This window comes from Squalius cephalus, assembly GCF_949319135.1.
Source record: "Squalius cephalus genome assembly, chromosome: 7".
Taxonomy (NCBI): Eukaryota; Metazoa; Chordata; class Actinopteri; order Cypriniformes; family Leuciscidae; genus Squalius; species Squalius cephalus.
In genome coordinates, this window is record NC_137128.1 from 29,263,836 (window position 1) to 29,276,951 (window position 13,116).

Consider the following 13,116-nt stretch of genomic DNA (forward strand, 5'->3'; position numbering starts at 1 on the left):
TAATTTGTCTGGCAAGCTGGAGGACGAGCGCTCATTGCGCTGTTGCTGCTCCTGTTGCTCTGGCGCATGTGGCTGGATTCCCAGGGATCCCCAGTGTTCTGCAGCTTGCGTTCCTAACATCTATGACCCTTCAAAGAGGCCGTGAAAACGCAAGGCTCCTGTAGTCAATAGTTGTCTACCAGTCAACCTTTTTGAATACTAGGTCAATAAATGTAAAGTGTAGAAACAATAAAAGCCACTTGACAGGCGCGTCGACAAAGTGTGGTGCCTTTTATCGTTTTACATTACCCAACACGCGAGGACCAGCGCCAATCACATTGTGTGGCTTTTGTTTCAACAATTGTTGGCTATTTGTTGCTGAAAATAGTTTTTTTTTTTTTTCTTCTTCTTCAATGGCCCAAGAAAGTGTCTTTCAGGGAAGCAAAGTCAAAAATCAAGTCCTCTAAAATATCGGCGATTCAAGGCTTGGAACACCTTTCAACCTTACCTTGTTAAGTAGTCCAATTATTGTAATTGATTGATTCATTTAATCTGTCTTTATATTTAATCCTTTCTCTAATCCTGTTTGACACAAAAGATTAAACGGATTAGTAGCCATTTCCACTGAAATAAATTGAAAATCTGTTAACTTTTTCCTCTCGCTAATCCAAAATGTTTCAACACTGTAAAACACTGTAACACTGTTAAAAAAAAAATTAAAAAAAAAGGGTTTAGGAAACCTTGGATGTTTAAGTCATTACATCTTAAATTACATTAAACTGACTTAAAAATTTGTTGAATCTTGAATAATTTATATAAAAAAAAAATTTTGATGAGTTAAAACAATGTAAAACATGTTGTCATAACTTGTCATATAGGCCTATGTTTTACAGTGTATCATTAATAATAATAATAATAATAAATATTATAATTATTATTATCCATAGTTTTTAAGATTTGTAACGCGTCGGTTCTTGCTGCTTGCAGTCTTTACTTGCCTCATGAAATGTAATGCACCATGACATGAAATAAGACGCCTGATTTATAACGCTCATCGTTGTAATATCTGTTCAAAAATCCATGTGTTGCTATTCCCAGGCCAGCCCAAGGTCTGCAGCCGCGGTCGCTGAGATATGTGACATTGCTTAATTGATAGCGCAAAGGTGACGGTCACGGTCCGGTCTGTGCTTAATGGCTGAATGACTCGCCTTGCTGAACAACCGGTGCGCGTTCAGGTGCCACTTGTGCCGCTCCACAGGTGCACCATTCCAAATCATGGAGAGTTTAAATGCACTTGATCGTGAACTTTGTGCTCTTGAGTAAATAGTCGTTCAGTGACTTTTCTTATGTTACATAACCTGGTGAAAAACAAAATCATTACTCATATTGAAATTGAACTGAATATAGACATTTTTGGGGGAGAAACACGTTCTGATGTGTTTGCTCCTCGTCCACTTTTAAACTTTCAAGCAAGAAATTAATAACGGTCCTCTTTCAAAAAAAAAGTCATTTATCAATACCTTTTTTAATATTCTAAATACGCGTTTTAGCATACAAGCTGTACGGCTGCTCTGTTCATTGACTGCCGGCAGTGGGTCTCTTTGAGTGCAGAGCGCGCAAGTGGTGTGATTCCCACGGATTGTCCTTCGCGTTGCAGCTTGCAGCGGGGTGCAACAACCATACACTCACCAGACCCCTTTTCCCTTTAACTAACAAAGTGACCCCCTCCATCTTTATTTGAACAGCAGAGAATAAGGGTTGTTTATAGGCTCCAACCAGTTAGCATCTCAGGTACCAGCATAATTTGTTGTGAGGTGTCTTACAAACCTCCTCATTGGCGACCACTGAGAGGCACACTGCTCTTAATGCCAGTACCAGCCCTCTACATAATAAAACCATACCCGCTGCTTGTCGTTTCTCCGCTGGTATATTTACTCTTGTTTATTCAAGGACTTAATGATGTCTCGTGGTAAAAGAAAACCACCCACTTTATTTATATGACAACTCTTTTTTTTCCCCTAAAACTCTATGGGAATTTGGCGTTCAAAAGTGTGGTGGTCCCAACTAATTGAACTGCAGTATTTATTTAAATGTACTTTAATTAAATAATTATAATAATTGCTGCTATTTTTACAGATATTTAATAATTTCATAATTATAACATTATTTTAAAGCAGGATTTATACAGAATACGTTAGAATCTCTTTTTTTACGGTGGTGTTTTTAAATTAAACCAATTTAATAAATCATAATTTTTCAAGGCGTGTGTGTACACTGTAAAAAAAAATCCCGTTGTTTTTACGGGAAAAAACTGGCAGCTGTGCTGTGGTTACCAGAACAATACTGTAAAAAACACATCAAACCGTAAACATACGGAGTTAAATGTAACATTTTAAACATGTGAATTCAACATTCAGTGATATTTACATCACTGCTATTTATTTATAATGTTTATGGACACAATATTTAAAATTCTTCAATGAAAACTGCTTTTTGGTTTGTGGAACTACCTGTATAAATAACACCAAATATCTTTCAATGAATTTTCACATTGAATATCTGTGTTATAGCTTTTTAGAAAATTGAGAGACAATGGTTTAATTTCTCATTCTGCATAAATTCTCATTTTCCAAACGGCGCTCCACTTAATGTACAATCTTCATTCAGTCAGTGAGTCTCGTTTTTATGTTTGTTTTGCCTTTCAATATTTTTCCGTCTGTTGAAGAAGATGCGCGCAGTGTGACTATAGGTGGTTCGTACTGAAAGCTGAAAACGCCTTCGCTTTACCACTGGAGCTCTCGCCTTATTCTTGTGATTGTTTCTTGAACAGGCGAGTGCCCACTGCTTTGACACAAACGTGCGGCCAGACATCCTACAACCCGTGATTGATGAGAGACCTATTCTTTACCCTTTCTGCCTCTTAAATGACAGCTCCTTTCACTGACATCACTCATACACAAATGTTTGTGCTGTATTGTATGGACCTCGTGGACAACCAATGGGGGCTTTAACATAGCTGCATGTCTTGATAATTAAGAGGCCGATGGAAGGGGCTTCGTGCACGCGAATGGTGAGCGCTTGAATTGTTACCTGCTTTAAGAGGAGCCTCAAGGTGACGGGGTCAACAGTAGGCATATCTACCTCCCTGACCCCTTCATTACATGTGATGACCGGGTGCACTTTATGCACTCACAGTTAATGGAAGAAAGACAAACGGGCAGACAAAACTAACATTTAAGTGTCAATAATAAAGAAGGCGCACCATGTCCCTTAACTGCTGTCTGTTTGTTTAACATACGAAGAACCGAGACATTACCAAATGCCACACAATAACTGTAAAATTGTTAGGAAATTAGGCTACTATAGGCTCATTTGAAATATTCGTGCATTGCAGTTATATATAGCCTTTATTATTTTGTATCATAAAGTAGTGTGCTGAAAAATCACACATTTGTCATTTAGGTGGATTGAAGTCTATGTAAACGATATACAATTATTTAAAACCAAAAATACAAGGAAAATGTTTGACCTCATTCTGGTCATTTATTGAGGTTTGACTGGGACACTGACGGAGAGATTATTTCTGATACAGTTGTCAATATAGGCAGGCGCTTTGTTGACAATTTAGGAGCATGTCCTGTCTCGGTGTTTTGGGCTCAGGGGGCGTGTACTGAGGGGGGTGGCCTGTTAACATGCCTTATCCTAAGGTGAGCTGCATCGGCTGCGGACGCTGGGGATGCTTTGCGCTGATTGGCTGGCGTTTACGGTCAATGGCACGCGACTATGGATGTAGTTATAAGAGTCCTCGCGTGCCGCCTTTCAAACCGAACCAACTCTTGAGCATCAAGAGGAAAGCTCGAAAAGTCGGCGATTGTTGTTACTGGGCAACACCAACACAGCACAAAAAAATGGACACTGTGTTGGATCCATTCACAGGCTTAGACTCCTTCTCCTCCCCTTATTTCGACGACGATGACTTCTTCACGGACCACTCGTCGAGAGATCACTTGGACACAGACGACTTTTTGGACGAGGACGTTAATTTCCTCACCAGTCAAATCCAAGAATATTATAAGGACAGTCGGATAGCGCAGGACGGAGACTACTGTGACGTTGGCAACTTCTCCTTTTCCTCGTCGTCTTCGACTTTCTCGTACGGATGCGCTGACAGCACCTCGGAGCTGTCCCCTCACAGAGACGGGCTGTTACTGAAGAGGCGGAGGCGCTTGAGATCCGAAGCGGAGATGCAACAGTTGCGTCAAGCTGCTAATGTCCGGGAGCGACGGAGGATGCAGTCCATTAACGATGCGTTCGAGGGACTGCGATCTCACATCCCTACCCTACCATACGAGAAGAGACTTTCAAAAGTTGACACTTTACGTCTGGCAATCGGCTACATAAACTTCCTTGCAGAACTTGTGCAGTCCGACATGCCGATCCGGAACCCACACAGTGATACTTTAAACCAGCCTAAAAAAGTCATAATTTGCCACAGAGGAACAAGTATGTGTATTATTTTATTATTATTATTATTAATTATTATTACTATTATTTGTATTAATGTTGTTGTTATCATCATTATTTAAACAACTCTTATCTTTTTTTTCTAGGATCCCCATCTCCAAATGACCCAGACTACGGGTTGCCTCCTCTCGCCGGACACTCTCTTTCATGGACTGATGAGAAGCAGTTAAAAGACCAGAACATCATTAGAACAGCGAAGGTCTGGACACCAGAGGACCCACGAAAGTTGCACTTGAAATCATCCATAAACAACATCGAGAATGAACCCCCCTTTAACTGTATTTCCTAAGGCAGTGCCGTTATTATCCTGTATACACATTGTGTAATTGAATTGTATGGATATATCCATTTATTTAGTTTATTTGTAATATATTATTGTGACTATCCGTTTTTCAGCTTTTTAGTCTGAATTGAACATAAGGCCACTGGCAATCATTTTGTGTTGTATTTAATTGCTTTAATTCTGCTGTAATATATTTTTCTAACTTAATACTGATTTTATGTCAAACAAAACATATTTTTATACAAACGAAACACGAAAAATATTTGCCTATATTTATATTGATATGACTCAATAAATTTGTCTGATATCCCACGCGCATTTGTTTGAATCATTCAATGTCCCAATATCCCTATATATAAACAATTCCTACCATTAAATGGACCCCCAAAATATATAGTGTTTTTTTGCTCAAGGCTTAACATCAGTTTAAAATATCAAAATGAAATAATTTAGACAAACATGCATCCTTTGGCGTACTATATAATTCTATTTTTACAATATGATAATGTCAACAGAGTAGGCATATATGATGATATATCTTGTAGACAGGTCATCTGTTATTCTGCAACAATGAAGAGGCCAGAGTAAAATCGTGCGATTAACTGTAACTAAAACGTGGTTTCTGAATAGATACTTTAACGTGAGGTGTGAAGCCTTGGATATGGTGTGCAACAACAGCTGAAAGATGTCACTATTTATCATTATGGAAATCTGACGGACCCTCGCTGTGACGCTGACAGTTTGGGTGAAAAATAAATAAATAACTAAACAGGAGAGGAACGAGTATGTTTTAAAGTGTGGGTCCAAATTGCTAAAAGAGGCATGACGTTTCCTTTGCCTTGGGCAGTTGGCCTGGGTACACTGCAGGTGCTCAGAGGCAAAATTTTCCCGTGGTATCCACTCGTGTTCTATGTACCCAGTTGTCTCTACGTCAGCTCTCGCAGTTATTAAGAGGTAGCCCAAACACATGTCCAATGTAAACTCATGAAGAGCTCTTGGAGGCTAATATCTTGGATGGACTGACTGGAATCACAGGTATTTATTTAATACTATCATTTAAAATCTCATTTGTTTACATTATAATGTCTGTTCTTGTTTGTTCTATATGTCATTTCATTAATACACGGCGTGCGCAGAGTATGCTATCATACAATAAGTGGAAGCATAATTACATTTTTGCTGTCGTTAACTAATGCTTTGCGGTTACTAATGCATTTACTTCCCTATTTAGTTATGTAAGTTTATTGAAGATGGAGATGACTATTTAATTAGTGTCAACAATAATCCTCAAATTCTATTGGGAACTTTCCTAATGAATTAAATTAAATCTAAACTGATGGACATAATCCAACCTTTCCATGTGTTAGCGCCTCATTAAACGCGTTGATTTCTGCTATCCAGGGCGCAGGACTAAAACCATGTAATCCCATTATGCTCATTAGAAAGTCAAATGTTAGCAAGTCAGACTTAACTAAGATAAAGGACCCCAAACGTCTTATGGCAATTTTATGGCGAACTATTTGCCCGTGGTAAAATTTCAATTTGATTAAGGGAAGACAGAGACCAAAAAAATGCGGCTATCATTGTATTTTGTCATCCTATACTAGTGAAAGGAGTTGTTCTAAACAGGCATAGTACAAAACCCTTAAAGCATCTTTTAGAAGAGCGCCGATGGAGCGGAACAAAAAGGCTGAAGCACTGGATCTTTTCAGGTTTCTATTTGGTTACTTTGGGGTTTTGGCTTGGCAAAGCTTAAAAGGCGACCGTTTATTGCTTGTAAGGTTTATACCCGTTATTATGTGTTCCAACGTCCCACAGGCTCTATTGCAAAGTCTGCGATTGTGGATGCCGGTGGGTAGCAGGGCGATTTCATGTAGGCTTTGCGCAGTTTGGTCAGTCGTGTAGATTTGCTTAATTATATACAGACAACTGACTAAAAATGTGAACAAAAAACACTCTTTTGCACTCTTTTTTCCTTTCTTTTCCTGTGTGCGTTAAAGCAGACAGATTTTGCGCAGTGAAATTTTAGAAAAATAGGCTAAATGTACAATCGCCGTCATCAGTTATGAGCCCCATATAGTCCACACCTATTATTATTAAAGAAAGTGAAACGATTACGCACGGTTTATAACTATCAGTGTCAACAATCTTAAGATGCGCACTAAGCTGGGAACAACGCCTATCAAGATTCTCATAAGCTTTAAATCTGCTCATATTCGGATTATCGCCTGCAAAAAATATGGAGGATAAGACTGAAAATCTTCGAGTCCAGCCCATTTTCATTAGTGCATGGCAACAGTGGCATCGGGGTGCCAGCTGCCAGCTTGAACAAACACCAGTTGATTCCCCGATACCCAAACTCTTTAAAGCCTACTAAATCCCACATGTCCAAGTCGCATCTGGGGGGGTACAGCGTAATCCTCAATACAACAAATATATCACTAATTATTTGTCCAGAAATATTACCTCGGGATGGTACAGGCTAACAGGTGCTTGAGAAAGCCAGGCTCATCATGCACCCCGGGAAAGGGGGACTTTTTTCTCTCTCTCTCTCTCTCTTTTTTTTTTTTTTTCTCAAAGTACAGGCTGTCCAGGCGCCCCTGGTTTTACACGGTGCTGAGTCTGCAGATAATTGCCATGATATCTTTATTGCTAGGACTGTGTTCTGAGCTTTAATATATCCGTCCCTGTCGAGTTTCTCTTCGATGCACCTGGTATTTCAAACTTGTTCTTTTTGTGCGCCTGGGTCCTGGACAGCAGCTGCTTAAAACAAGCAAAGAGGGAGGCCCGTCTCCGTCTACAACGTCTCCAAGACGTGTTGGCATGGTTTTCTTGTCTTTAATGTACCATTAGCCTTTGTCTTGACACAATATGGGAACAGTAAAGCATGACGTGTGTTATAATAAAACACATTTTCAATGATCCACCCGGATTTAGGGCGCCAACACGAGCCAGCCAACAGCATTGTTTTGTCCTCCAAGTCCACAGGCAATAGACGCATTGCGCTGACTTGATCAAGCCATTAAATTTATGTCCACCAATTTTTCACGTGCAGAAAAAAGGACCGGAGCGCAGCCTCCCAAGGACATTGATTGCCTCGCCATCACCTGGCGTTCCGTTTAGAGGGAAGGGTAATACGAGGTGCTTCGTAAAGTGACTCCGTTAACATAAGGCCCTCACCATCCTGCTCCATTGTTTTGTCTTGTTAATAACTCATTACCCGGATTTAACAAATCCTCCATTGCATATGTTTGGTGTCTCCATATTTTGACCCGTACGATTAAGCAGATGTTACGATTGAAAACTGAAAAGTCCAAGGCTACTCATGTCTGAAAGGAGAAGAGCGGTCTCCGCGCGGGACTAACAAAGAGCCTTGGAGATCTTCAGAGAGACATTTACGACCAATAAACAGACTTCAACCTGCTCTATTTCAGCCATTGTGTCGTTTTTGAATAATTAAGGTTAATAAGAATAGGTTTGTATAATTTGAATGCCAGGACCACAGGTGCGGGGTGACATGATGAATGATGTGCCTGATTTTTGCCAAGCTTGAGAGCCCTTCTCTTGGACCTTCAAGCTGATAGAAAATATTGTCATTTCTTTAATTCACAGCATTACTTTCATTCAGAACAAAGCCGGGTGATGAAAAGCTTATGTTGTAATGAAACACTACGTGGTGGCTGCAGTGCCTCAGAAAAGAAAGAGCGAGTCAATGCCCGGGCGCGCTTTGGTTTGTGCGCACGTAGTCTGCTCCATCTAAATCAAATAAAGGGAACCTTTCCAACTTTTAAAAGACCACGTTTTACCTTTATTATGGCCTTTACGGCTGTGTCCATTAAGCATATGGTGCGAAAGCAGCAGCCTTTGTACTGACGAAACCCTCGACACAGCAACCGGTGTCTATTGCGAATCATTTAACTTCTTAGGAGCCAAACAGGATCCGGGGAAACAAGTGCACAAAAGCGCGCACGCGTGCAGGATTTTTAAAGAAAAAAATATTGGTCAATTGAGCATAAAAGGAGAGAATGACCCCCATAGGCAGCTCCTCGTTTTCTTTTGTAACAAAAGACGCCAGTTACCTCCAGAAAAAATACTGTTATGCCATGACATTGGTCCATGGAAAATAAAACATCACCAAGGCAAGCTGGGTTTTTGCGCACGGGATGCCCTCCTAACAAGAGCAAAGTGGGAAGCTGGCAGAGTTTTGCTCGTCTGAATGTGGCCTCCCTCTCTTCACCCCAAAGCTTGAATTAAGGAAAAAGACTTTCAGCACAAGACTTTCCTCCATATTTTAAGTTACTTTTATCTATGAGCCTTTCTGCATGCATTTAATGTGCATATTTAGAATTTTGTTTTTGAATATGTTGTTATGAAAGTGCATTGCTTTTTCCTCAATAAATAATAATAGGTCACTAAAATATGTGAAATCCTATTTTATTAGTGCAATTATTATGCAGGCTAAATTATGTTTTTATCTATCTTGTGATCAGCGTTATAAAGCACATCTGTTCAAAGTTAAGATTTAAACCCAACCTGAAAGTTAAAAACACATTATATAACCTCAGTCATGACATCTCTTAAAATTAATGATTATAAGATGATCATGATGATGATTACCGCCATTTGTAATTATTAGTTTAGTAAATGATGACATCATGGTTAATCGACCGATTACAGCAATTAATCGAAATGTATTGGTTTTTCCAAGTCACGGTCAAAGCAAACTTCAAGACAATCTGGATTTTAAAAAAAGTTAAATCGTTACTTTAGAAGCCATAGCTGACCGTACAAAACTTGCATTGTGCGTAAAATATAAAAATAGTTGTGGTAAACTATAGGCAAAGAAGAAGAAAAAAAAAATCTTTGAACTTTAAACTCATAACACAGGGTTCACGATTAGCCACAATAGTATCTCTGGTGCTTTAGAATAACAATTCAGATTGGTCGCCCTACACCAGGGACAGCTGGCTTTGCTTGGCCGTGGAACCCCATACCACCCTTGGTGGACCATACACAACGACACTGACCTTACCGCGGGGGAAGCCAAAATGTGCCTTTGACTGAATTAGCCTCAAAGACGTCTTGCTATGATCTTTGTTCGCCACAGAATTGACTGAATATTGTTCTTAATATGAGAGGCATTGTATCCAGCTTTTGCGTGCCCCATATGAAATATTACTGCTCCTTTATTCAAACTCTCGTATTTCAAGGCAGGCATGTAGTTACCGTATGCGGTTTTGTGTCAGTGCTAAGATATCCAGACCCTGCCTGTCAATTCATTCAAATGCCTGGATCCCATATTTTTATTAATGCATTTTGCTTTGTTTGAACCCATGGCAAGGGAATGCACATATTCTGAAAGTTCTTCAAGGAATGAGGGCTTAGAAAACCCAGAACAACATGCATATGTTAATATGCCTATCGCAAGGCATGCAACGTGGCTTTCAAGAGGGCTTTAATAGAGAGTTTTAGTTTATGAATTCCCATAAATAATTTTAGGCCGACGTGCAAATTATGTAATTTCTTTTTGTTAGAAATTTTCGTGGCGTAATTTTCCAGTAGTGTTTCCAACAAGGTTAGTCAGTGTGCTGCTAAATAGACGCTCATAAACAGTCCCGTTATCATAGCATAGCAACAGCACGCCGATCGCCGTATTGCCAATTTATTGTAGATTTATATTTCACAAATATAATAATTAAAAAAAACTTTGCTTATAAGGTATTTAAGACTCCCCAACTTTCTGACTTCCTTTAAGTGGTTCAATGTAGCCCCATTAATCGCACTCTGGCTGGCATATGCAATTTTTTTTCCATGATGTGACAAAAATGAGAGAGAGAAAAAGAAAAGACGATTTTTAAAACATAGCCTACTTTTGATATTTTTTTTCTTTCCTCATTTCCAAACCGCAGCCTTCTGCATATGAGAAGGGAACAGTTTCGCGTTGATAATTGATCCACTTTTTTATTCAGACTTCTACCTTCCGCAAAGAGACAGAAAAGTCGGCTAAAATGTGATAAATTACAAATATGCAAATTTCATTCACTGGCATTTGTAAGTGTGTCTATCTGAAAGTGAATAAGGCCTTGCAGTCAGTCTGCGCGCACTCGGGGAGCTCGGGACCCCAGGGCGCGGATCAAAGCGCCCCATTCTTTTTCATCCCCGGTATTCTCCCACAAACGATTTCGATACAATATGTTTCCATGATGCACGTCATGTGCCTGGGACGCAGAACTCGCTGCATCTTAGCTCAATGCGTCGACCGCCCTTTGTTCGACAGGATGGACTTGAGAGGGTTTTTCCCCTAGTTGCCAGGTTTCTAAAGTGTAAAAGCATGCATCATTTTTCACCAGGTCTCGTTGTAATATTCACAAAAGGGAATCTATGAAAACAGACCTTTCAGTTGTTCGCTGGCATGAACCTCACTGCTGTCCAACTGATTTCTCCTATTATAAGCATTTCTCAGCGGGGAGGTATTTGCAACACAAATGCAGAGTAACACACACACACACATACACAAAATAGTATATTTAGAGTAAAGATGTCCAGCTTTATGACATTAATAAACGATTTCTCTGCAACTAAAAAAAAAAACATATGAGAATATATTAAGTGGGGACTATACTATTATTATAAAAGTGTATTATTTTTATGTTTTATTCATTTTAATTGATCAAATAATTTAACTTTTTTTCAACCCCATTACCTTAAAAAAGCTTCGATTATCTGTTCTTCAATTATCTTAGAGCTTTGAATGAACTTATAGCTGTGGCAGAGAAGCAAAAGCGTAAAACAGCAGCTCAGTTCGACTTGTCCATAAGTTTAGAGTGATTGGCTGAAATGGCCTTGGGCCAGAGCTGGGAAAGCTTCCAGGCCAGACTCCCATTAACCCTCTATGGTGAAACTCTGCTGGAATCCAACACACCAGCCATCACCATTTATCTACCAACTAATGAAACTAATTAATTTCTGGAGTTCAGCTAAAATTCCACTTTGTTGTTTTACAACCCGAGCCTGAAACCCTGTGAAAGTAGCAAACAACTTTAGTGCGATACCCCCTCCTGGGATTGTTTTAGCTAATGATATATATCTGACATCTTATAGTAGTTTCTATGGTAACTAGGCCGCAAGCAGTTTGGACCATGCTGGTCTGTTCAGTAGCACAGCAGTATGGAAAGTTGTTTTGTGACTCTGGCAATGGACCAGTTAGTGGAAGATTACAAGGAATTAGGCCATAATCACATAATCCCTGAGAAAAGGGTCACGGCACAGTGATCAGGCTGATCAAGTCATAACCCTATAACCATCCGTTGTACATGACAGATAGTTAAAGGAGACATTGGTAATTGATTCTAAGCTTGTCCCTGAGGGTCAGTGGGGTCTGGTGAGACCAGAGTTTGGAGAACAGCTCTGCAGGGGTTTGCCACAGAAGGGACACCGTTTATACAGAACACTACAGCTACCAGCCAAACCACTCTGTCCTAGAGATTTAGAAGGTCAATGGTACTACATTTCATTCTATAGGTGATAGAAAAATGATTTTTTTTAAGCATGCGCAACACAACTAAACGTAAAAGTTGTGGCCATTTCTATGATCATTTATTCTGTACAGTGTGCAGAAGTGAAATAAAGACAGAGCGAAAGCGCTGGGGGCAGAGCAAAACTAAAGACTGAAATGGGTTCGAGAGCCAAGATCTTATTGTTCGGCTTCACAGCCATTGAGATCGCCTCCAAAGCTGTGCATTCCGCTGGTTTTGTGCTGTATGCGGCATGCGGAAAGCGAAAGCCCATTCTTGGAGCGCTCTTTACTGTGGCAGAAGAATGCATACAGTTACTCATGTCTGCACCTCTCCAACAGCATTCAGGCTTAAGAGCTGCAGTAGACTGAGTCCATTCACAGCACAGTCAATTACAGTCAGTTAAAGTCATGATAGCCTTTGTTTTCTCTTAATGGGAGCTCTGTGTGGCTTCACTATGGGGGAAATCGAATGAATTTACTTAAAGAGATTTGAAGTTTTCTCTTTGCCTTGCTTGAAAACATGCCAAAAAAGTTCAAACGCACTGTGGAGTGCCGTGATATCTTCACTGTCAAAATGAATCGACTTTTGTTCAAATGTATGGAGTAGGAATCATTGTGCAAATGCTTTATTATGTAGAGCAGCTGATACAGATCGATATCCTAAAATATAACTATAGACTGTGAATTCTATTTGAACTTTATAGGTCTTTCCTTCTTCAGATCAAAACCGATTCAAATGAATGATTTCTGATTCATAAAGAAAAAAGTTGTTCTATAATGTGACTATCATACATAGTTTTGAAATGACACAAAC

General features: G+C 39.6%; 1 protein-coding gene across 1 annotated transcript; it reads left to right on the plus strand.

The window, feature by feature from the left end:
* Positions 1–3,805: 3,805 nt before the first annotated feature.
* Positions 3,806–5,097, plus strand: ptf1a (pancreas associated transcription factor 1a). The gene is made up of 2 exons (XM_079877158.1): positions 3,806–4,482; positions 4,590–5,097. The coding sequence occupies exons 1-2, from the start codon at positions 3,888–3,890 to the stop codon at positions 4,790–4,792; spliced, it is 798 nt and encodes a 265-aa protein (XP_079733284.1). The 5' UTR covers positions 3,806–3,887; the 3' UTR covers positions 4,793–5,097.
* Positions 5,098–13,116: the final 8,019 nt, after the last annotated feature.